Source organism: Hemicordylus capensis, chromosome 6 (genome assembly GCF_027244095.1).
Source record: "Hemicordylus capensis ecotype Gifberg chromosome 6, rHemCap1.1.pri, whole genome shotgun sequence".
Lineage (NCBI taxonomy): Eukaryota > Metazoa > Chordata > Lepidosauria > Squamata > Cordylidae > Hemicordylus > Hemicordylus capensis.
In genome coordinates, this window is record NC_069662.1 from 69521716 (window position 1) to 69547634 (window position 25919).

The following is a 25919-nucleotide window of genomic DNA, read 5'->3' on the forward strand; positions in this document are numbered from 1 at the left end:
AGTATAGCCCCCGGGCCCTTTGTAATATGCAATTCAACCCAAAGGGATAATTTGAAATTGATTGATATAAAATTCAGGTTTGTTAACCACCAATCTCTTAATGAAAAATGATTGTCTTCCTAGGTTAAGTGAAGAAGAAAAATCACTCTGAATAGCGGTATTCAACTACTGCAGATATTGGTCAAGAATGAACACAAAGGATCCCAAAGTGACAGAAGGGGGGCTTAACGTCACTCTCACCATACGACTTCTTATGCATGGAAAGGTAACTTCCTTGCCACAAAATGGTCAGGATTGGGGTGGTTATGTGGGTGGTATGGCAGTGATAATTCTGAATGATTTGTCATATCACAATATTATCCTTGAAGATACCCAACATTTTAGTCCTATTTACATATCCACAAAGGAATAACCAACACACAGTGTGGAAGTGGGATTGCACCTGTTTTTATTTAATTAAAGTCTGCAGTGCTTCTGATATTTGATTCAGTTCATAGTGATGTCATGATGCCTCTAAGCATACCAGTATACATAAATCTCATTTGTTTGATATGTACTGAATTCTTCAGCAAAACATTCTTCATCTGTAGATAAGATTTCTTTTTATTCATGATCCATAAGATAATCTATCCTGAGCTCTTGGACACCTAAATAATATTAATAAATCAAGCTGAAGAAAAATGCAGTCATTCTTCAGCCTCTGCCTTATTCATATTGTATTGCAGTATATCTAGCTTATATAAACAATCATATGACACCATTATGGTGGTTGTTGTATATGGTATAATATTCGAGTATGGATATTTATTGCTTGAGTATTCGAACATTTCATAAACATTATCTCAGTAATCGTAACAACCACCCTATAATGTAAGCTATCCCCTTAATGCAGATGGATATGGGAATGAGAGAAAGAGAGAGTGGTTTTTCTGAGGTAGTCTAGAAAGTTCATGGCAGAAGTAACTTCCTGATTCACTGTGGTATACTGATGTTGTGGTATACTAGCTATGACAACCACATTGGATTGCTTAACTGGAGGCACTGGGCATTGAACCTGAATCTATCTATCTATCTATCTATCTATCTATCTATCTATCTATCTATCTATCTATCTATCTAGTGTTCTACTATGAGCTAAATGTGAATGCCCATAACACCCCCTCCTAATTTAAGTGCAAACCTTAGTAATGCATATACAGCTTCATCTTTCAGAGATTTATCCAAGCATTCAAACTCCCTCTTACACATTCACCATGAATAAATTATATTGTAAATTCAGCATGTCCACATTGATGTTTTGAAGAGTACAAGGTTAAACATTTCTGCTGAGATCAGCCCTACGCACTACACTGTAGTACTTTTTTCTAGGGGTGTGCAATTCGGGATTTCGGGTGATTCGGCTCGGACCCGAACCGAATCACCCCTGTTCTGTTTTGTGCCCGAATCTGGGTCACCCGAATCACCCTTGATTCGGTTCGGATTCGGATTTAATCTGAATCCGAATCCGAATCGATTCGGGGGGTAAAAAGGGGACCAGGGGCAAAATTTTGGGGTGGGGTGGTAGTGCCCAATGGGTAGAGTCCACCACCCCAATTTCAGTGGGATTGGGCAAAATCCTGATTTTTGGTGAATTTTTAAAGTTTTAGTGACTTTGGGGCAGTTCGGGGGCATAGCATGGGATCTGGGCAAAAGGGGTGGGGTGGGGTGGTAGTGCATAATGGGTGCAGGCTACCACCCCAATTTCAGGGGGATTGGGCAAAGGGCTGATTTTTGGTAAATTTCTGAAATTTTCATGTCTTTGGGGCAGATTGGGGCATATTGGGGCAGAAAGTGGGGCCTGGGGCAGAATAGTGGGGTGGGGTGGTAGTGCCTAATGGGGGGAGGCTACCACCCCAATTTCAGGGGGTTTGGACAAAGGGGTGATTTTTTGAGAATTTTTGAAGTTTGAGTGACTTTGGGGCAGTTTGGGGGCAGAAAGTGGATCTGCCCCAAAAGAGTGGGGTGGGGTGGTAGTGCCTAATGGGTGGAGGCTACCACCCCAATTTCAGGGGGATTGGGCAGAGGGCTGATTTTTTGAGAATTTTTGAAGTTTGGGTGTCTTTGGGGCAGATTGGGGGCAGAAAGTGGATCTGCCCCAAAGGAGTGGGGTGGGCTGGTAGATAGTGCCTAATGGCTGGAGGCTACCACTCATCCCCAATTTAAGAGTGATTGGGCAGAGGGGGGAATTATGGTGAATTTATTTGTATGAGGTTTGTCTTCATAAGGTGAAGTGTGCTAAATTGATTACTTCCTCATATTATTCATAGTAAAGGAAAGTGTGAAAAAGTGAAAGTGGGGTCATGAGAGTTGTTTAATTGAAAAAAATCTCATTTGCTATGATAGAATGAGAATGCACACCTCAGAAGTTTTACCAAATTTACCAAAAATCAGCCCTTTGCCCAATCCCCCTGAAATTGGGGTGGTAGCCTGCACCCATTATGCACTACCACCCCACCCCACCCCTTTTGCCCAGATCCCATGCTATGCCCCCGAACTGCCCCAAAGTCACTAAAACTTTAAAAAATCGCCAAAAATCAACCGTGAACCGAATCACCTGAATTTTTCATGCCCGGAATTTGGATGATTCGGCTCGTGCCCGAAAAAATTCGGGGGACATCGGGGGTGATTCGGTTCGGCCCCGAATCACCCGAAATTGTTCGTTTCGGGCACAGATCGTTCTGTGCCCGAAATTTTTTGCACATTTTTTCTTGCTGCTATTGTTAGGCTGATGTGTTATTGAGGGGGAGATGGGTCTCTTCCATGTCACAGGTTTCCCCAGGCCTGTACAACATAAGACCCGGGGCCTGGATCCAGCCCACAGGGACTTTTTTACAGGCTCACAGGTAGGAATATCCTGCTACTACAGAGCTCTTAAACTGTCCTGCTGACAAGCATCAGTGGCTCAATGCAGTTGGACACCTGAGAACAGATGCTCCTCAGCTGCCTTGCTAGCCCAGCCCTTGGGCCAGAGCACACTGACACAATCTCTCATTTCTCTTTGCCAGTGCCTTGCCCTCAGACTTCAACCCTCTGCCCCCTCATTGGACTCCCCTGCCACTGCTGTTACTGCAGTGGCTGGTTCAACAAGTCGGTTCGAATTTTGCTAGAAAATTTTGAGGTAGAATCGAATCACAAAAAATTATTTGTTCACACCTCTAGTCTCTAGACTCAGTGGTGCTGCCTTCTTCCCAGCAGTGCATTTATAAACTTAAACTCCTCCATTCAGGCAACCCACAAAGTACACTTCTGTGGGATGCTTGAATGGAAGAGACAATGTCAAAAACGTGTGCTGCTGGGAAGGCAACAACATAGTGAAGGCTATCAAAAGGTAATACTGCTTCCCTGGGAGCAGGTGCCTTTGAACTTGCTTCTTTCCAAGGCACACCCCAAGATCCTTTTTGCATGCCAAATGGATGTGTCTGCGCCACCTTCTCCCCTCCCACTCCGGTGGGTTACAAGAGGCAATATTTCTAGAAAAAGACGGACATGCACCCCTCACCATGTTAGAGCTCATGAGAGGATATTTCTTTTTGTGCCCCAACTACAACAGAAGTACACAGGTAAGGGAGCACTGCTAATTAATATTGTCTGGATACATGGAATAAATGTTTCAAATAAAATAGTTTATTTAGGAAATCCATCAGGGAGATAGATTAAGAACTACATGCCTCATTGCTAGCTACATACAGGAAGAGGGGAAGAAGGAACTCTCTCAGGTGAGAGAATGAAACCTGAGACTATCAGTCTAACAAAGGGGAATCAGAGTAGCAGAGAGAGCATGGTCAGAGGGGAAAGGCCCTTACTGGCTGTCTCTACCCCTAATGTCCCTAGTGGTCAATAGGGTTGCTGGTGCTAAGAGTTGATGCCATCAGGAGCTGCATCTCCAACACTGCTTCTCATTGTCTTGTGCACCGATTCATGGTAGGGGTGTGTCCGAACCGGTCCGGAGGCCATTCTAAAGGCCTCCGGACTGCTGGACTGGTTCGGACCGGGCTGGTTCGGGTCTGGGTGGGGGGTATTTCTTTAAGGGCGGGAGGGCTTGCTTACCCCTCCCGCCTCTTTGCCCCCGCCAGAGGCCGTATTTAACAGAGTAATGGGGGCGCTGGAAACCAGCCGCCCCCGCCGCCCCCCCGCCCCGCCGCGAGGAGATTAAGGGAACTACCACTGCCGCCACTGTCGCCCGCCCGCCCGCCCGCCAGCCCTCCCTCCCAGCCACCCGCCCGCCCGCCCGAGTCCTCACCCGATGGCTGCTTTAAACAAAGAGAGGAGCTCGCGAACAGAGCTCCTCTCGCTTTGAAGTCCTGCAGGCGACTGAAGGAGGCAGGCTTTGCACGCGCGCATGCGTGCACCACAAAGCATGCCGATCGCCGGAGGCCCGGTCTACCCGCCGGGAAACGGCCGGGTAGACCGGGCCTCCGATTGCCGGAGGCCCGGTCTACCCGCCGGCGATCGGAGGCCCGGTCTACCCGGCCTTTTCCCGGCGGGTAGACCGGGCCTCCGGCGATTGGCGTGCTTTGTGGCGCGCGCATGTGCGCGCGCAAAGCCTGCCTCCTTCAGTTGCCTGCAGGACTTCAAAGCGAGAGGAGCTCTGTTCGCGAGCTCCTTTCTTTGTTTAAAGCAGCCATTGGGTGAGGACTTGGGCGGGCGGGCGGGTGGCTGGGAGGGAGGGCTGGCGGGCGGCGACAGCGGCAGCAGTGGTAGTTCCCTTAATCTGCTCGCGGCGGGGCGGGGGGGGCGGCTGGTTTCCAGCGCCCCCGTTACTCTGTTAAATACGGCCTCTGGCGGGGGCAAAGAGGCGGGAGGGGTAAGCAAGCCCTCCCCGCCCTAAAAAGAAGGCCCCCCTTCGGTGCCGGTCCGGACTGCTCCGGACCGTGCACATCCCTAATTCATGGCTCCCACCTTCTCTCAAAGAATCTGGAACTCATCTCTTGGCAGCAGCTTGGTCAGCCCATCCCCTACCATGTCTTGAGTTGGGCAGTACTTCAGCTTACCTAGGCCATTTTCTTATGACTCTTGAACATAGTGGTGCTTTGCATCCATGTGCTTTGTTTGAGACATAGTCTTTTCCATCATAAAGAGTTGGATGCCCCTGGATTGTCCTCAAACATCTCAGCTGGCTTTGGCTCATCAATTCCAAAGTCTAACCATAACCTGTGTAGCTCTGTGGCTTCTTGATATGCTTGGCCCGCTGATTTGGATGGATTTGGATGATTTGGATGGATGAAAGTGCAAAAATTGACTGCTTCTGGCTAGTCCAACTTATGTCTCTGCCTCCACTGAAAAACAGGACTCCGCTTGTAGACTTGTGATCCATTCTGTCTTCAGCCCAATCAACGTCCACGTATCCCACTACTCTGGAGTCACTTCTCACTGATATCACATCTTTCAAGTGCACTGCACCCTTCAGGTATCTTCCCAGCCTTTTGTCTACAGTCCAGTTATTCTTCGTTGGTACACTTACTCTTCTGCTCAGAATTCCTACTACTGCAGCTATCTGGCCTTGTGACTGTTGCTATGTACAGAAGCTTCCCAATTGCTCTTCTGTATAGACTGTTGTCTGGCAATGGCTCGCTGTCCTGATATTGCTTCAGGAAGTTTGTCTCCATTGGTGTACTGACCTCTCTGGCTTATGTTAATTTCAGGCATTCTAGGAGATCCTTTATGTTCTGTTTCTGGTTGAGAAGGTAACTTCCATCCTCTTCTCTTTCTATTTGAATGCCAAGATAATAGGAAATGCTTCCTAGTTCTTTCACTTCCACTCTTTGTTCAGGTGCTCCACAATCTCTTGACTGTCTTTTCATAGCACATAATCAAGCCATCAACCTAAGTCAAAATGTAAATCTATCTTTCATTTTTTAATCTCCAGTATAGGCATAGATCAGCCTTTCCTTGTGTGAACCTGTCCTTGAGTAACATCTGGTTCAGCCTCTCATTCCATGCTCTAGCAGCTTGCTTCAAGCCATAGATGCTTTTCTGGAGTTTGCATACAAGCCTCTTTTTCCAGATTCTTCAAATCCTGGTGGCTGCTCCCTGTAGATGTCTTCCTCTATTTCTCCATGCAGAAATGCAGTTTTCACATCTAGGTGGTCAACTTGCATCTTTATTGCTGCTGCTATGCTGAGAAGTGTTCTTACTGAAGTGTGCTTCATGACAGATGCAAATGTCTCATCATAGTCTTCACCATACTTTTGACAGTATCTCTTGGCTTCTAATCTGGCTTTGTGGTGCTTGATGTTTTCTTCTGCATTGTATTTGTTTTTGAGGACACATTTGCATCCTACTGACTTTCTTCCAGAAGTGTCCAAATTTTATTTTTGTGTAGAGATTCGATTTCTTCTTCTTCAGCTTTTCTCCAACTTTTATCTTCATGTGTTGGCAGTCTTTCAATGTCTTCCCATGTGCAGGGTTCCTCAGTCTCTTCCTTTCTAGCCATGTAGCAGAGCCTCCAGTGTGGAACCCCCTTGCTGGGTCTTTGTGAGCATCTCGCTTCTGGCTCAACTTCTGCTTCCCCTTCTGGTTTTGGTTTACTGGTTAGCTTGATGTATGGAAATTTCTTTTACTTTGGATTTCTTTTCCAGCTGGATCTCTGGTCCAATTTCTAGCACTTCACTTGTGATTGCCCTTTGTCTTTCATCAAAGTTTACTACATTGCATATTCTCACTGTTCCAGTGGCCACATCACAGATGCTGTATGCTTTTCCTCCTAGTGTATATTTTCCTCCAGAAAATATTCCTTCACATCTGCAATTCAGTTTATTCCTTTTTTCTTTAGGAACATATGTATATGCTCTTGATCCAAACACACTGATATGTCCTAAGCTGGGTTTGTTCCCATTCCATAATTCAAAAGGTGCTGCATCTGTTGCTTTGGTTGGCAGTCTGTTCTGTAGGTAACTGGCAGCCATGACTGCTTCTCCCCAAAATTTGCTTGCCAGTCCTGCATCCTGCAATATGCACCTTGTCATCTCTAATAGGGAACAATTATTTGTTTCTGCTATGCCATTCTGTTATGGGGTACAAAGCACTGTGTGTTCATGTTGAATGCCTTGTTCCTTTAGGTAATTGGCTATATCCTTTGATTTGAACTCACCCCCATCATCACTTTTTAGTCTCTGAAATTTTATGCCAGACTTCTTGTCACTATTGCAACATACACCTTAAATTGATCCAGAACTCGACTTTTCTCATTTAGCATATAAGTGTATCTGGAGTAGTCATCAATGAAAGTCAAAAAATATCTATTTCCTCCTGATGATTAGAGAGTGCCTTCTTCTGCATGATCCCCACTTCACGTTAAAGTCGTCTGAGGAGGTTCATCTTCAGTTACCACCAACACATCTGGTGGCGACTCAGAGGTGGGCCTTCTCTGTAGCTGCCCTGGGCTGTGGAATGCACTCCCAGCAGAAATCTGTAATATGAGTTCATTATTGACCTTCAGAGAGCCCTTAAGACCTATCTGTTTGGCCTGGCCTTCCAGGGTTTTTAAACTGTTTTTAAACCGTAAAGGTTCGGCCTAGTTTTCCAGGGTTTTAAAAATGGTTTTAATAATGCTTTTATGTTGTTTTTACAGTTTTAAAATCAAAAACTGTAAAAACAACATAAAACCATTATTAAAACCATTATTAGTTAATTGATTTTAGTTTTGTTTTAATGTAAACTGCCCTGAGCCATTTTTGGAAAGGTGGTATAGAAAGCAAATCAAATGAATAAATAGATGATTCAACTTGCATTTGTCTACAGACATCACTACGAATCAACTGTATGGTTCACTGTGGCTCTTTCTCTGTTTTCTGGTGAAAGCCTTTCCTTTTTATTCGGCATACACACAGTTCATCATTTTCTTTGTAGGGCTGAACTTTTAAGCCACTTGCTAAATCCCCCTTCTCAAGTTGAGAAATTACTTTAAGTTCTCTATGTGCAAATTTTCAGTGCCACAGTTTTTCACATTGTTTATGCAAACATTCTTTTGCAACATTGACTTTCTCGTTAATGTAATACTGTAAATCTCATAAAAGTCACTTTCTTTTAAAGAACCTCCCATTTACAACTCCTGTGTGTCTCTGCTGTAAAAGTAATCACCTTTGAACTCTACTTGATAGCCTCTGCATGTAGCATATTTGACTGAAAGTAAACTGCTTTCAAGTGCAGAGACATAAAGAGCCTCCTCAGTTCTCAAAGTTATACTCCTTCCCTTTGGTGGCTGGCATCTGATTTTTGCTTTCTCTCTGCAATGATCTTTCTGTCATCTGCCAGGCTTTTTGAGGTTTTATAATTCAAGTGAGGTTTTATAATTCAAGTCCAGCTCACTAAACAGTTCCTTGTCTTTAATTAGATTTGCAGTTCTGCCACTATCAACAATTAAATTCCCATAGTCATTTTTTGCAATCACTTTCAACATTATTTTCAGCAGATTCAACAGTCTGAAAAATTTCTGAGTTCACTCCATATCCCTTTTCTGCTGTTTCCTGTGAATCTCTTTTAGCTCTGTGTTCATGCCTTAGAGTAATTTGAGTTCTGGGTACTGAGTCATCCCTCTTCAAATTTCTTTCAGCAGGATTGTGGCTAGGGCCTTTGTTCTGAGCAAATGGCCTGACTTTTTACACAGTCAATACACCTTGCTCTTTTGTTTGGTCTGAAATGCTATAATCTGACTCTTTTGGTCAGAGAGCTTACTAGAGGCTGCATTTATCATATCAAAATCCTGAAGTTCAGAAATCAAAAATTCCAGATCAATCTGTTCTCTTCATTCCAAAAAAGTAATGTCTCACTTGGAATCCCTCTGGCAGACTATTCAAAATAAATCCAATATTTACTTGATCTAGTAATTTAATGTTTTCTTTTCACATCTTGAAATCTCTAGGGTTTGATTAATATGCTTGGTTAAATTCTGTCCTTCTCTGAGTTACATATTACACTGTCTCACAATCAGATCAACGCAAGATTAGTTGTCTTTCTAGCACAGGCATTTTAAAATCTCCCACACTTCCTTAGTTATCCTGGTCCTTCTTAAACGCACAATAATTGAGTCAGTCATATGCAAGCAGATGAATCCATAGACTGTTCTGTTTTTGGCATCCCATGCTGCTTGTTCTCCAACCACTTCAGGTCTGTCCTCTTACAAGATGCTTCCCAGTTCCTGAGCCATGAGAAAGGACTCTATCCTGAAAGACCATGTTTCAAAATTAAATCAATCCACCCTCAGGATCGTTGCCTGTCCCTGTGCTGTTGTCTCCATGGCAAAAAAAAAGATCCTTGCCATTTCTCTGGAACTCCTTTTCAATAAAGCATGCTTTCTATCTTTTTTTAAAAAATCTGCTGTCTCTGGGTTCACTGGGTCCCTTACCCTGTTAGAGAGCTCAGGAGGGGAGATTTCTTTTTCTGCCCCAGCTACAACAGAAATGCACAAGTAAGGGAGCACTGCTAATTAATATTGTCTGGAGACTCGGCAAAAAAATTAGTTTGTTTAGGAAATCCATTAGGGAGATGGATTGAGACCTACATGCCTCATTGCTACTAGGAAGAGGGGAAGAGAGAAGAAGGAAGTCTCTCTCTCCAGGTGAGAGAAAGAAACCTGAGACTATCCAAAGGGGAATCAAAGTAAAGAAAGCATGATCAGAGGGGGAATGCCCTTACTGGCTTTCTCTACTAGGGATGTGTAATTCGATTCGAAACTGCCAAATTGGGGCAGTTTGCGCGTTCGACTGCAAATCAAATCACCCCTTAAATGAAGGGGCTGGTTCAAAGTTGAATCGAATCAGTCCTGATTTGGCACAAATCAAGCCACATGACTGATGTGACAATTTTGGCGGGCTTTCCCCTCTTGTTGATTGGTTTTCTGGCACTGGCCTCCAATTGGCTTGAGATCTCCTTGCTTCTTCGTTGGTTTATTATTAAAATCAAGTGTTGTCATTAAAATCAATGAGGGAACTCTGCCCACATTGGCTGGGGGCAGGTAGGGGAGAACACTTTTGGAGGGAATTTCAAAATGTATTCAAAGGAGACTGGGAGACAGAGAGAGAGCCCTTATGAAAAAGAGGATACATCAGGACAGGAGGAAGGAAGGTTTGATTTTGTGGTTTTCTTTTCTCAGCACTGAGTATATGCTGTGCTATCTATTGCTGCTATAACTGTTTTGCTGGATCTCAGATTGACCAAGGGGGGACAAAAAAGGAGGGAATTTCAAAATGTCTTTCAAAGGGACTGGAAGGCAGAGAGAGTCTTCGATCATCAGGAGAGAAGGAAGGATTCAAGGAAGGTTTGATTTTGTGGTTTCTTTCTTTTCTCAGCATTGAATATAATGCTGTGCTATTGCTTGCTGCTATATCTATCTGGTTTTGTTGGATCTTTTGTTGGATTGGCAAAAGCAGGACTTGGGTGCCTGTCTGCCTTCCTTGAGCTGTGGTTTGGTCTGTTTGTGAGATGGTATTGTGGCAAGAAATGGATAGTGGCAGCTCAGCTTTATGTGTTTTGTGTTTAATATTTTTTGGTGATTGCTGTGATGAGCTCCATGTCTGGCCTTGACTAACCCGTGCTTCAGTCACTGCTCTAAAGTCTGCATTCTGCATTGCAAGGTGTACTCAGTGAACAATGAAGACATAGTTCTGGTTAAGGTTATGGCAATGCTTGCTGGCTGCTAAGGGTGTTGCTGTGATGTGGCAGCTGTTACAAGTAAGCAATTATGGAGTCATAATTGTGTGTGAGAGAGCAACCTGTGCCAGTGATGGGCAGCACAGCACTGTGGCTGGCAGTGGATTCCTGGTCAGTGATTCTTTTTAGCCATCTTGGACTATGTGTTTGATAAAATGTGGTGTTCTGTGTTGGGTGGGACTGTGTGCTTCTGTTCTGCAGTGTTTTCTAAGGCAGAGTTGCAAAATTTGTGCACTCCTTGTTTTGGCCATAGGGAATAATGGGGAACTTCGAAACACCCCATTGCCCCTTACAGGTAGGTCCAAGGGACACCAAAGTAGGTTGGGTGGTATGGTGTGATGGGTGCTACTCACCACCCAAGCCACAATAGAAATGGCCATGCAGGAAATTAAAATTTTAACCCCCATAGTCTCCTATGGGTTTGTTTTTTACGTTTATTTTTTTAAGTGTCTACATGCCCATTTCTTTTGTGGGTTGGGTGGTGGTTAGAACGCATCGTGCCCTACCACCCAACCCACTTTGGTGTCCCTAGGACCTATCCACGGGGAACAATTTGGTTTTCCCATTGTTTCCTATGGGCAAATCATAAATTTTTTGCAAAGTTTTGATGTGATTCATTGAACCAGCTGGCAATGGCCAGCTGGTTCAACAAATAGATTCAAATTTTTGCAGTTTGGTTTGAGGTAGAACTGAATCACAAAAAATAATTTGTGCACACCTCTAGTATCTATATTTAATGCCCCTGGTGATCAACAGACTTTCTCACTCATTTCTCCATTTCATTGCTCACTGGTGTGCTTTCTTCTCAGCAGTACATTTGTAAGCTTAATTTCCTCCATTCAGGCAACCCACAAAGGACACTTCTGTGGGATGCTTGAATGGAAGAGACAATATCAAAAAATGTGCTGCTGGGAAGGCAACAACACAGTGGAGGCTATCAAAAGGGAATGCTGCTTCCCTGGGAGCAGGCACCCTGGAACCTGCTTCTTTCCAAGGCACACCCCAAGATCCTTTTTGCATGCCAAAAGAAAACCACCTTCTCTGCACCATCTTCTCCCCTCCCACTCTGGTGAGTTGCAGGAGGCAACATTTCTAGAAAAAGATAGATGAGCTCACCACCACCACAGACACCTGGCTAACTGAGCGAAGAGGCACCTTTTAAAAGTGGTGATTCTCTTTATTTAGCAGGGGGAAAGCAACTGGCCCTATCTAACCCCAGCACAGCATCCCCCCAGGGGCTGTTGCTGGTGTCTTTCTTATGTTTCTTTTTTAGACAATGAGCCCTTTGGGGACAGGTAGACATTTTGTTTGTTTGTTTGTTTGTTTGTTTCTGTATGTCAACTGCTTTGGAAACTTTGGTTGAAAAGTGGTATATAAATATTCATCATATTCTTATTCGTCGTATTTAATGTGATGAAAATTGACCTCAGCCCCTGCATACCCAGTCATGGTTGGTTCTGGCCCACCAGGGCATTTGGGATGTGCACTCTTGGGTTCCCAAACAGTCTGTTACCTTCCTCTCTTTGGCAGTTGTTCTCTGTAAGGCAGGTCAATATTTCTGATGCTGTATTGCAGGTGGCAGGGGTTTATTTGTATCAATATACTTAGCTGTGTAATACAGTTGGGACGGATGGTGGCTTACCTAAGGCCTTTCAATGAGTACATGGCAAAGGTGACTTCCCGGTTCACAGCTCAGGCTCTTAGCCATTATGCTACAATTCACTTCGTGTTACATTTTGTTAAGCTTCACATTTTCTTTAATACAAGTTGGTTGCTTTTCTCGTAGCTTTGCTGAAGGCATATGTATCCATTACCTGATTAGGTACCCAGTCCTCTCTCAGCTTGACTGAATATTTGGATCTCTGACATCAGTCAATTACGCTGTCAGGTTTAGATCTGTCAGTTACTTGCTTTGTAAGTGCTGTGCTGTGTGCTGTGTTTGACTTACACAACTGAGTGTTGTTATGACATTATAGCTAAAGTAATCACTTTGGAAATGGCTTCCTGCATAGTGATAACGCCCACTCCCTCTACACTGCTCATTTGGCGCCAAGACCATTTGTTGCCTAATCCATCATGTGAACAAGATGTGAAAATCTATGCTAGGCCTGGCTTTTATCATTAAGTAAAGTAGATCTTTCGTTTTTAATGTCACTTCATCAGTTCCTTACTGAAAATACTGAGTAATTGAAAATTTTAGGAGGTACATATCTGTAATGTTAACATTGGCAGGAAATGTATGCCTTTGTCTGTTTTTCTTCTGAAGGAGGACAGGATCTCCATCTTGCCTAATTTTTATTGCATCCATAATTCAGTGATGGTAAATTAACAAAAAGGGTTGAGCAGGGGGGCAGAAGACTCACTGCAGCAGCAGAAAGCTGTGGGGTACAAAAGCTGTAAATGCTGTCAGTGATTAGGAAATAGAAGCTGCAGTCCTATGCTTACCTATCTGGAAGCAAACTGCCTTGAAAACAGTGGGACATACAGTGCAATCCAATGCATGTTTACTCAGAAGTAAGAGCTCTAGGGATGTGCCCCAAATCAGCTTGCCCAGTTTGGTTTGAGTCCAAATTGGACTCAAACTGAACTGGGCATATTTGGTTTTGGGACCCCCGAACAGACCCCTGGCTTGGCTTGAATTCGAGCCAATTCAGAGGTTCTTAAAAAAAAAAAAAATCCAATGGCAGTGGCCATTTTGGAGGTCACCACACATGCACCCTGGCTATTTGTGTTACCCAGCCCATGTGTGGCCCATGTGACCCGGCACATGTGCAGCAGCTTCCAAAAGCTGGCTATCGGAGAAAGGGCCGGAACTGCCCGAAAACACCCCTTGGAAGAGTGGGGGGAGGCCAGTGGAGGGAGGGGGAAATGGCAGCAACACGCATCACCTGTGGCCATGGCAGCACCACCAGAGACTGCTGGACCTGGTGGTGAGTGTTGTTGTTTTTTGTTGGGTTTGTTTGTTTTTTAATTAACATTAGTACTCCCGAATCGACCTTGAGCTGGTTTGCACATCCCTAAACAGCATATGAATTTTGAGCTGGTTTAAAGTCTTTTATCAGGGGCAGAATAAAATCAGGAAAAAGCTTTCTTTTATAAATCTATATTATTTTTTCCTATTCCATCCAAAGGTGTGTCTTCTAATAGTCCTTAAGAGTGTTTTTCCCCCTTGTGGGAAATGAACATGAGCCAGGAGCACTATGTGAATCAAAAAAAGTTAGACTGCATCCAGATGTACATAACTGGAGCACTGATCCCTCTGTGAATTCTCGTTTACCCTTTTCAGGGAGACATGGAAGCTTCCTATGATAATTGACCTTGAGAGTAACCAATTTTACACTAAGGCTTAGTGAAGTTTGGTTATTTCTGATTCTTTTACAGTGACTTTAACACAATGCAATTTGGTGGAGGGGACTGTATTATTTGGGGGTGGCTACCTGCCTCCTACCCCTGGGCTGTCATCATTATCTCCTCCACAGAGCCCAGCAACTCAGTTGCTGCTGGTCATATGGCCTACCCCCACCCTTGCCATGCACAGGTGGATTGCCTCTGGGCATGAGGGCCCTCTGCCACCCTTCCACCAGCCTCCATCATACTCAACTGCTGGGTTGCCGCTGCACCCCTCCACCTTGCTCAGTAGTTGGGTTGCCACTGAACACTAGGGGTGCCCACCTACTTCTATCATTCTCAGCAGTTGGATTAACAGAGGGAATGAGGGCCACACACCACCCTTTTCCTTCCCAGTCCATAATACACAGTAGCTAGATTGCTGCTGGGCATGAAGAACATTTGTGCCCCCTGCACTATGCCCATCAACTGTGTTGCCATTGGATGCAAGGGTCACCAGCCACCCCATCCATTACCCCATCCCCCACTGACACTGGCAACTGGATTGCTGATGGGTGTGAGGGTCACCTGCCACACTTCCACTGAGTACAGCAGCTGGGTTGCTGCTGGGTGCGAGGGCCACCCAATACCCCAGGGGCAGAACCACCACTGAGTGACAGGATTCAAAGAACCCAGGCTGCCAATGAAAATGTCTTAAGAACATAACATAAGAACAGCCTTGCTGGATCAGGCACAAGGCCCATCTAGTCCAGGATCCTGTTTCAAACAGTGGCCCACCAGATGCCTCTGGGGAGCCCACAAGCAAGAGGTATGTGCATGCCCTCTCTCCTGCTGTTGCTCCCCTGCAACTGGTATTGAGAGACATCGTGCCTCTGAGGCTGGAGATGGACCACAGCCATCAGACTAGTAGCCATGGATACACCTGTCCTCCATGAATCTGTCTAAACCCCCTTTAAAGCCATCCAAGCTGGTGGTCATCACCACATCCCATGGCAAGGAACTGCATAGATTAATTATGTGCTGTGTGAAAAAGTACTTCTGCTTGTCGGTCCTAAATTTCCATGCATAATTTTATACACTTTGATCATGTCTCGCCTTAGTCGCCTCTTTTCCAAAGTAAAGAGCCCCAGATGCTGTAGCCTAGCCTCATAAGGAAGGTGCTCCAGGCCCCTGATCATTTTGTTTGCCCTCTTCTGCACCTTTTCCAGTTCTACAATATCCTTCTTAAGATATGGTGACCAAAGCTGTACGCAGTACTCCAGATGTAGCCGCACCATAGATTTGTATCAAGGCATTATAATATTAGCATTTTTATTTTCAATCCCCTTCCTAATGATTCCTAGCATGCAGTTTGCTTTTTTCACAGCTGCCACACACTGAGACAACACTTTCAATGAGCTGTCCACTATGACCCCAAGATCTCTTTCCTGGTCAGTCACCAACAGCTCAGATCCCATCAGCGTATATGTGAAGTTGGTGTTTTTTGGCCCAATGTGCATCACCAATGTGACATCACATGCAAAGGGGGAATGGCCCAATCGCCAGAGGGCCCACCCCAGTCTTCTGATCTCATTATCAGGCAATGCTTGCTGCCTGGATGCATTTATTTCCCTTCCTCTCCCTCACTGGAGGAAAGGAAGAGAAATAAATGCATGCAGGCAGCAAGCACTGCCTGGAAATGAGACCCCTTTTGTATGTGATATCACGTGCACGTGGGCATTCCCGGCTCTCCCCATTTCATTTCCAGGCAGTGTTTGCTGCCTGCCTGCATTTATTTCCATTGCACCACCCCTCCAACATGCTGAACAGCTGGGTTGCCACTGGGTGTGAAAGTCACCCATTGTCCCCTACACAGAGCCCAGTAGCTGGGTTGCTGCTGGGCACAAGACTTGCCTCTGTTGCCAGATTTGGCTTTTTTAAGCCAAATTTTGGGTTACGGCCCATTTGACACATGAGTATACCCCTTAGGTTCTGGCCACCCCCATGTTTGGCAACTGTGCTGCTGCTGGGCACAAGAACAACCTGCCCCTCTCCACCAAGTCTGGCAGCGAGGTTGCCACTGTGCCAAGGCACTGCACATTTTGAAAACATGAATGGTAATATTTATTACTCAAGACATTTATTACTCAGTTGACATTCTGTAGTGATAGCTTGGGTGGGGTGCATTATATTAATTATGCATAAGTCTTCTTCTTTAGCCTTAAAGCTTATGAGACCACTTGGCATTCTTTGTCTGTGTGTCCCCCGCATCAACTTTGCAATGCCTGCAACAGTATGAACCAAATTGGGTACAGTTGTAGGGACACATAGGGACACCTCAACGGCATAGTTTGTGATGATATCCACATTGCATATGGTGGACATGTGAATGTTTGAGGTGCAAGTGGGAACTGATTTGGACTAAATTTGGTGCAGTTGTAGGGACACTTCAATGGCATAGTTTGTTATTATGTCATCCAGTCCAATTCAAGATGGCAGATGCATAAAGGTTTGAGGCACATGTGGGTTAACTTGTAAACCACCTTATCGATTTGAACCAAATTTGCTGCAGTTGTAGTAAGCAGATCCATAGGGACTTTGGCTCAAGGGAGGATGATTGTCCCCTGGCTGCCATGGACTGGGGGAGCCACCAAGACTTCCCCTTGCCCTTGGCCAGTGTGCCTCCTTGCCTCCTCTTGCACCCAGCTGGCAAATGAAATGCTCACCAGCTGGGAGCATGAGACACACCCCTTTCCTAACCAGTCAGTGATTCACTGAAACGCTGGCTGTGCTGGGGGAGGAAAGCCCAGCCAGCCAGCATTTCAATGAAATGCTGACTGGGGAGGGATGGGAAAGGGTCCAAATAGACCCTCTCCTGGGTATTTGCCGAGCTCCTGCATCTTATGCCAGATGCAAGGGGGCAGGGCCAATGCTGAGAAAAGGGCCCATCAACCCCAGGGCTCATCAGTCCCTTCTCCAATGAGCAGTTCATGGAATTGCTGGCTGGGGAAGGGAAGCTCTGCTGGGGTGGACAGATCCTATTCTTGGCATTGGCCCTGACCCCCTGCATCTGACATCAGATGCAGGGGGTGTGGCTCGGGGTGCACACATACTTTGCATGCCCGATTGAAAAGCCTAGGGGCCGGGGGAACCACCAGAGGACTTCATCCTCTGTCCATGGCCAAGCTCCCTACACCCCTGGTAGCAAGTGACGCATTGGGACACCTCAACGGCATCATTTGTGATGACAGCATCCATCCCAATTCAAGATGGCAGACATGTTAACTTTTAAGGCTGTACTGGGCTAATTTGTGAGGATGGTAATTATCAATTAAGATTATAGTGAAAGGAAAGTAGGTAGATTAGTTCTTACCGGAACAACTTGTTTCACCATTTGTTATTAAACCATATGAATATATAAACCCCACATTACAAATAGAACATTGAAAATATTAAGTAAAACACTATCAACAGACCATCTAGGACAGTTAACAATAAACAATGTACAGTATAAGACTTTTGAAACAATACAAGCTGCTTTAGCATTCAGCTCTGAAATGCTACTGTTTCCATGCATTGTTTACTCATAAACCTCTATTCAACCTGTCCACTATCCATGATTCTGATTCCATATTTATTTGCTTCAGGCTTTGCTCCCCTGCTTCTTTTATATGCACATTGCGTATGAATGGACTCTCCATTATCACAGCTTTGTAATACAGCACTTTCAATCACATGATTATAACCTGAATACATTTTATATTATTTGGTAGTGCTTCTGAGGGCCATATCCTGTTTTTCAAAGGGGTCATATGCAGTTTACATCATTGTTGCAAAAGGGTACTTGCAACAACATGCTGTACTGTATCTCCAGTCCCTAATGAACCTATTCAGGTTCTAACCATCCTGGAACAGGAGCCTTATGTATGTAGCTGGTTTGGCCTTGCAAATGGTAAAGGGTGGTTCAGGAGGAAAATAAAAAAGAATACATTTTTTTCCCTTTCCTCCCTGCTGAAATCTGCTCTGCTATTCTAAAGAATTCAGGTTCAGTCTAACTGTCAGCCCCAAACATGAGCGCTTTATTTCTGTATAGTAGGGCTTGTAATCATGTCACGCCAACAGACATGTTGGCGTGACATGCACACTGTCAGGCATTGTCAGAGGGAGTTATGTCACAACAGGGAGTTTGTGACAGGTTGGAACTGTCAGAAGCCCCCTTCTGTCATACTAGGACTGTGTGCATATCCGACTCGTCTGTTGGATGAAACTTGCCCTGCCCTGCCCCACCCTGCCTTTCCTCCTCTCCCTTCTTTACCTGGGACCCAAGTGGGGGCAGGAGACACGTTCCATGATGTTCCGTAGGAAGCACTCAACCAGCTGCCTTGCCTTCTGTTTGTAAGATGCAGCTTCTGTTTATAAGGGGATGAGTTTTTTTGTAATCCGCCTAGAGTCTATGGAATCAGGCGGTATATACATTAGATAGATAGATAGATAGATAGATAGATAGATAGATAGATAGATAGATAGATAGATATGATCATGATAATTATTTTGGACCTATATATTCCCTGAGTGGCACAGGCAGCTCTGCTACTCATAATGTTTTCTGAGCTTTCAGTAAAGAGGGATGTTCATACACTTTCTAACTCAGGTTGTCTTCCATGTGAAAATTTGGGGATAGGGATGATATGCAATTTTAAACATTTTGAAAAATTGGCCTGCAGTTGCCAATACAGTCCATCCTCTTCCTCTTGCAGGCTGGGTGGCTGTGGTTGTTCTAGAGGGGGCTTTTGACAGCTTTGCAGCACTCCACTTTTAATGCTGCAGGCCAGGGGCAGAGCCACCATTGCGCGAACCAGTTCAAAGAACCCAGGCTGCCATGCTCAGGGCCCATGCTTCACACCCCAGCCACACACCCTGCAACACATGTCAGATGCAGGGGGTGTGGTTTTGCTCACAAATGGGGCTGTGTGCCCTGTTTCTGAGCCAATTCCAGCCAGTGCCACATTTTCAGCACAGCTGGCAGCAGCTCTCCCTGCTTGCAAGGAGATGCATTCCCAGCCTGGGCAGCCAGCACTGGTTAAGCTGTTCAAAAACAGAGCTGCACGGCCTTTCAACACAGGGAAAGCCACTCCTGGCCACACTGCGAATGTGGCGCTTGGCTGGAATTTGCTCGGAAATGGGTTGCACAGCCCCGTTTGTGAGCAAAACCCTGCCCCCCCCCCGTGTCTGACATCAGATGCAGGGGGCATGGCTGGGGGCTGTCGCGGTGGGCAGGGCTCCTGCTGGCCTCCCTACATGCCTCTTGCAGGCTACAAGTGGGGTTAAACTTGACTTGGTTGTCTAGCCAAAAATCTAATACAACTTTATTGCTACATAGATAGAGGGAGGAGTAGAGCTTTGGGAGGCGGGTTTTTAAAATCTCATGTTGCGGGGCGTAGCTAGGGGAGAGGGGGCCCATGTTCATCCCTCACTCTGGCAGCCCCCCAGAGTGAGGGAGATAATGAAGAAAATAGGCAGGGATGGAGCTGGAGGGCCCTCAGGAGCCGGGGGCCCATGTTCTTTGAACCCTTTCGCTCAATTATAGCTACGCCCCTGTGATGACTCCCCCTTATCTGAATGCTCACATCCAGGATATTGTAAGCTGTTATGTTAGGGGCTCAGGCAAGCCAATGTCCACCCTCCATTCAAAAACAAAAATGAATACACTAACATTTTGTGGCTCAACTGCCCTCAACCATAAACCTAATAGCCAGACTCACAGTCTGCCTTACTCTTAGTTCCTTTAGACTACTTTTTATTCCACCAGAACTGAAACTAGCAGAGCCGTGATTGGGCAGCAGTATATCTAACCAGAAGCAAAAGCTAGCAGCAAACCTGGGAGTTCCTGTCTTTATCATTCAATGCAAACAAATTAAAAAAGAAGTGGGTTTCTACCTTCATTAGCTTCATTAGGAAGTGGGTGGAAAATATGTCATACACTAGTGCTATTTGCACAAATGCTACTCTGAATGCCACCCAAGGGAATGAATTACCTAGTGTTTTCTTATCTTTATGCCCTAGGTCCTGGAAACAAACAATATTACTTGTGTATGTAATGTTATTTCCCTTTTAATTTACAGACATGTGCATCTCTGCATATCTCTTTCCCATGAGTATGTAGAAACCACCAGCTCCATCCCTCTCTATTATCTTCATTATCTCCCTCACTCTGGGGGGCTGCCAGAGAAAGGAATGAACATGGCCCCCTCTCCCCTAGCTATGCCCCTGCTTGGAGAAGCTGCTGCCAGTCTGTGAAGACAATACTGAGCTAGATAGACCAATGGTCTGACTCAGTACATGGCAGCTTCCCATGTTCCTATACAAGCCAACTCCCCCATCTCTATGTGACATTTTGTATTTCTGTTCCTAGTGCTTATTTACAGATGTTGTTTATATATAGCTTAAAAGTTATGGTTACAAAAATATGTGACCTGTTGTTGTAGTGTAAGTATGTGGAGGAGGGAGCTTGATTGACAGGCAACAGCAGCAGCAGCAGCAGTGAAACCCCTGACAGAAAGATCAAGAAACCCTGAGGTTGTTCTCATGATCAGCCAAGGGTTTGGCTGCCTGTGAGAACCAGCAGGATCTGCATGGACCCCAGCAGTGCCATGGTGCCATACCTAGCACCGAAGCCCGGCTCTTAGCTGAGGTTAAGGGCACACCGGGCTCCTGGAATCGTGTGTCAGCGGGGGATACTTGTAGCTTTCACTGACACAGAGACAGGCACCTAAAGGGCCTGTCCCCTGGGGGAATCCTCCAGTGCATCGTGATCAGCACACAGTGCACTGTGGGATACCTGGAGGCCGGCATAACAAGTCCTGGCCTCAGAACACTCCTCCCCGCTCCACACTGCACGAAGCAGTGGGGATCGTGTGGAAGCGTGACGCGTGACGCGTGCTCCCACCAAGGTCAGGATGCTCATCTGGGGGAGAAGCAAGTTTTTCAAATGCTTTCCCCTCCCACTGCTCACCCAGCAGATCATGTCAATTGGCTCCCAGTTTAGAATGCAGGCGGGGAGAAGACAGAAAGAGAAAAGCAGTTAGAGGGAGCCGACAGTTGGCCGTTAAGAGGGTTGAGAGGGAGTGAGCTGGAGGCTTGGGGAGTACTGAACAGGACAGGGACTTCTCAAAGAGAGAAGTGGCAGAGGCACAGATAAATCTGCTCTAGAGGGAGGATCTTTGCCTGTTCAGGGGAAGACCTGGCCGGGGAGGCAGGTTGGAAATAATGTAACTAAGCAAGACATCCGTGATGAAATGGGGCTTGCTCTTTGCTTTCCTGGGATCTACTCTCATTAGAGAGATTGCTCTGCTCCTAGATTTGGGATCAGAGCAATCTCTCTGCTGAGAGTAAATTCCAGGAAGGCAAACACCCTAACCCCCAAAGGAGAAAAGATACAAGAAAGGAATCATAACTGTTTGCCATCTTTGAAACATCACCACTACTGTAAGTTTTAAGTAATATGTTTATGTTTAAATCTGGAAACCATCAAGTTTATCTTTATATATCATTCTCTAAGGTGTACCCGTGGCTTATCCCGTGCATGGCAGCTCTCCTGAGAGTTCACAAGAAGAAGCACCTGATTAGGCAGTGGGGATTCCATATGCAGATAGGGAGTGGGAGCCTGTGATGGTTAAGGTCAGTTGGAATGCAACTGTTACTGGTCAGAAGTGGTTCTTGATTGTAGAGGAGAGGAATATCTATATATGAAAGGATAGTGGGCAGGAGTCTGTGAAGCGAGGGGTCATGAGGGAGAAAAGAGCCCCTTCAGGAGAAGGAGGCTGTTGTTGTTTGAATTAGATGAAGAAACAAGATGAAAAAGATCTGTTAACTCAGGAAGAGAGAAAGAAAAAAGAAGGGAGGGACAGAAAGACAGAAGGAAAAAGCGAGTGGAGGAGAGAGAAAAAGGAGGGAGGGGAAGAGAGAAAGAAGGAAGGGTGAGGGACAGGCCTGAGCCTGTCAATGGCCTGAGGGGAACGAGTGGCCATTGCAGCAGTGGCAGCAAGGAAGGGCCCAGTCAACCACTGCTGCTGTTTGGAGCTACCAAGGCTATTGCCGGAGACAGGCAGGCAGGCAAGGGATGGGTCCAGGCCTGTCAGCAGCCTGAGGGGAACGAGCAGCCGTGGCGGTCACGGCAGCGAGGAAGAGTCCTGTCCACCACTGCTGCTGCTGCTCCTGCTCCTGTGAGGAGGAGCAGGAGCGGGGCTCAGGTGAGGGTGAGAAGGTCTCTGGGGATAGGGTGCTGTAGCTTGGCCAATCCACCCCCAGCACAGGACCTCCAGTGACTGTTGCTGGTGTCTATCTTATGTTTCTTTTTAAATTGTGAGCCCTTTGGGGACAGGGATCCATATTATTTATTTATTATTTCTCTGTGTAACCCGCCCTGAGCCATTTTTGGAAGGGCAGTATAGAAATTAAATTAAAATTAAAATTAAAATAGGTCCCAGCAACACTGCAGCCGTGAACAAGAGGGGTGAGGGGGATGGAAGCAACAGGATGGAGGAGGAGGAGCAGGAATGCGGTTCAGGTGAGGGTGGAGAGATCTCTGAGGTGAGGGGGGCTGTGGCAGGGCATGAGGGGAGCAATCAACTACTAGCGCACAGATGCTCTGCATGGGTTAAGCTAGTTTACAATAATACCTGAAACCATATGCTTTAAGAACATGTACAACAACTGAATAAGCTTAAGTTAAATAAAACCAGTTATTTCTGTGTTTTCAAGGTGCACCATCTATATAAATAATTATCCTGGGTGTGCCTTGGAATGTGCGTCCCGGCACCCAGCTGATTTGCTGGGCGGCGGCGGTGTCTCATTGGCAGAGGCGCACCCAGGAGGACTGGTTGCTGGCGGGCCTGGCCGCGGAGGCCAGGTGGTGGCGGGCCCGACCGGAGGCCAGGCACCTGTTGGAGGCCGGGTCAGGAAGGAAACAGGCAGTGGGACTTCCCTGTTCGCTGCCTGGGAGGAGGAATGGTGGTGGCGAGGCCCTTTTTGGCCGCCCGGCACCTGGTAAAGAGGGCCTGTGGTGGCGGTGAGGTCCGGCCAAAAACCGCCGCCCTCCCCTATAAAATGCGCAGTGTGGGTGGAGGAGGAGGGAGAGGGAGGGGAAGGGGTGAGGGTGTGTGGGGCAGGGGTGAGGAGGCAGGAAGGGAGGCAAGAGAGAGTGGGCAGGAGGGGGAAGGAGGGTGAGAGAGAGGGGTGGTAGGGAGAGGGAGGGCGAGAGAGAGAGTTGGGTGGGAGGGGGAGGGAGGGAGGGCAAGAGAGAGTGGGGCAGGAGGGAGTGGGGAACAGCTGGCCCCAAAGAATGCACAGATGCTCTGTGCGGGTCGGATAGTTTTACAGTATTTCCTCTCCCATGTCACCAGAAGTGATACACCACATTACAAAGCAACAAATCAGGGGAAGAAGTGTGATTTAGGTCTCAGATCTTTCCAAAACAGGTCTGAGTGGTGGCAGCAGAGATACCTGGAAGTAGGGTGGCCCTCAATCTCTGCTTCCATTTCTTGTTGGGTATTTTTAAACTGACGCTTTCAATATTCCATTGTTCAGTTGTAAGTCAAGCATAGCCATATTTGCTGAATTCACACAATCTACCAAGATTTTGGTTCCTTTGAGCCCTTTTTCAAAGTCCAACCTCTAATTTGCAATAAAAGTGAAGTCTTAAGCTACTGCCGTGGTGACTGCTGCCTATTTGTGCTGGGGAGGGCAGAGGGGAGGGGGAGATAGGGGTAACTTTGGGCAGGGCTAAGAGAAGGCAGGTCCAACTCCGAGACAAGTTAAAAAGAGATGGAAGGACAATCACTAGACCATGGTTTTGTCCAGTCTGTATGGTTGTTTACTTGTCTCAGCCAAAATCTCCATCATTTGTACCAGCGCTTGGCAGCTGGCTATTTAGTGCTAAATTTGTAGCAATGTTCTCCTTCTCTCTCGCTCTCTTTCTCGTTCATCCCATACCTCTTCATCTTTCAGTAGGTCCATCCTTTTTATCAGCATTGCCTCCATTTCTCCCCCTTCTTGCAATCTCGGCCTTCTTCTCTCCATGCCAGACTAGGCTAAGAATACCACCTGCACACACAGAGCCCACTAGTTTCCTTTCTTCTCACAAATAAGACAAATAAATCTTTGTCTTAAGGAGGCTATTATTAGACCTTATTGGAAGAAACCTGCATTAGATCCCTCAGAGCTAGCTAATTACAGATCCATTTCCAATCTTCCATAGTTGAAGAGCCAGCGTGGTGTAGTGGTTAGAGTGCTGGACTAGGACCAGGGAGACCCGAATTCAAATCCCCATTCAGCCATAATACTAGCTGGGTGACTCTGGGCCAGTCACTTCTCTCTCAGACTAACCTACTTCACAGGGTTGTTGTGAGGAGAAACTCAAGTATGTAGTACACCGCTCTGGGGTCCTTGGAGGAAGAGTGGGATATAACATGTAAATAATAATAATATTGAGAGGTCTGGTTATGATTGCCACCAGCTTGTTTGGTGGCAACCCAGGACTGGGCTTTCTCTGTGACTGCTCCCAGGCTTTGGAATATGCTCCCTGCTGAAATAAGAGCATCTCCTTCTCTGTTTGTTTTCAGGAAGACCCTCAAGACTCTCCTCACAAGCTTTTTATTAGAATTTTAATAATTTTAATAATTTGTTTTAATAAGTGTTCTATATTATTGTTTTTATTGTGTATCGTGTATTTTAATCTGTGTTAACTTTTAAATATTTTAAATTTTGTATACCACCTGGAGATGTACATATGAGGAGGCATAAAAATACGATAAATGAATGAATGGATAAATAAATAAATAATCAATACTGACCAAAGTACACCTAATTACGTCATCTGAGGATGATATAAGGAAGGAAATCCATGCATTAAATAAAAGTAGTCAAATCTGACTGATCACAAAGAGACCTGAGTAATCAAACAACCTAAATTTGTATTCAAAAGGATAGTATGAAGACATTAAAAAAATTAAATAGGATAGAAATTTTGACTTACCAATCACTGTATATTGCTATCCCGAATTCAAATAATGGAGACCATAGTCTCCATTATTTGAAGTGGCCCATCAATGGTGAAATGGCCCATTTCAGGTTGCAAATTTTGAGATACTATTAAAGGGCTAACCACCAAACTGTTACTTTATTATGTATATTTTACCACCACATGATTTTGCTGCCTCAGGCATTAAACTTTGATAAGCATATATTTTAACAGTATGGAATTGGGCTCCTTGGAGGAAGAGCAGGATATAAATGTAAAAATAAATAAATAAATAAATAAATAAAATAAAATAGTTGGGCAAGGTGATTGAGTGGGTGGTGGCCTCCCAGCTCCAGGCAGTTTTGGATGATACAGATTATATAGACCAATTTCAAACTGGCTTTCAAGTGAGCTATGGGATCGCGACTCTGGGTTGGCCTGATGGATGATCTTCAATTGACTATCGACAGTGGGAGAGTTACTGCTGATCCTTTTGGATCTCTCAGTGGCTTTTGATACTATTGACCATGGTATCCTTCTAGGTTGCCTGAGGGAGGTGGGATTGGGTGGCACTGTTTTACAAAGGTTCTGTTCCTACCTCTCTGGTAGATTCTAGATGTTGTCACTTGGAGACTGCTGCTCTGCAAAGCAAGAATTCATTATGGAGTTCCACAAGGCTCCATACTGTCTCCAATGCTCTTTAACATCTACATGAGAGGTAATCAGGAGGTTTGGTCAGGTGCAAGTTGTTTATCAATAAGCTGATGACACCCAGATCTATTTCTCTATATCGACCTCATCAGGAAATGGCATAACTCCTCTAAATACCTGCCTGGAGATAGCAATGTGCTGGATGAGAGGTAATAAACTAAAGTTGAATCCAAATAAG

The 25919-nt window shown here is 45.6% G+C and overlaps 1 protein-coding gene across 21 annotated transcripts in view; it reads left to right on the forward strand.

The window, feature by feature from the left end:
- The window catches only part of LOC128329859 (poly(rC)-binding protein 3-like), a 469417-nt gene that overhangs the window by 400968 nt on the left and 42530 nt on the right, over positions 1–25919 (forward strand). For 13 of the 21 annotated variants that reach the window (XM_053261677.1, XM_053261678.1, XM_053261685.1 and 10 more), the window contains one exon: positions 124–265. The exons of 3 other annotated variants lie outside the window; for them this stretch is intronic. In XM_053261677.1, the coding sequence (XP_053117652.1) occupies positions 188–265 (78 nt within the window). In that variant the 5' untranslated portion in view covers positions 124–187. Of the gene's footprint in view, positions 1–123; positions 266–18338; positions 18409–21666; positions 21691–22546; positions 22580–22825; positions 22967–23000; positions 23059–25919 lie in introns of those variants that run through there. 5 more of the 21 variants (XM_053261691.1, XM_053261688.1, XM_053261693.1 and 2 more) reach the window with 5 other exon arrangements.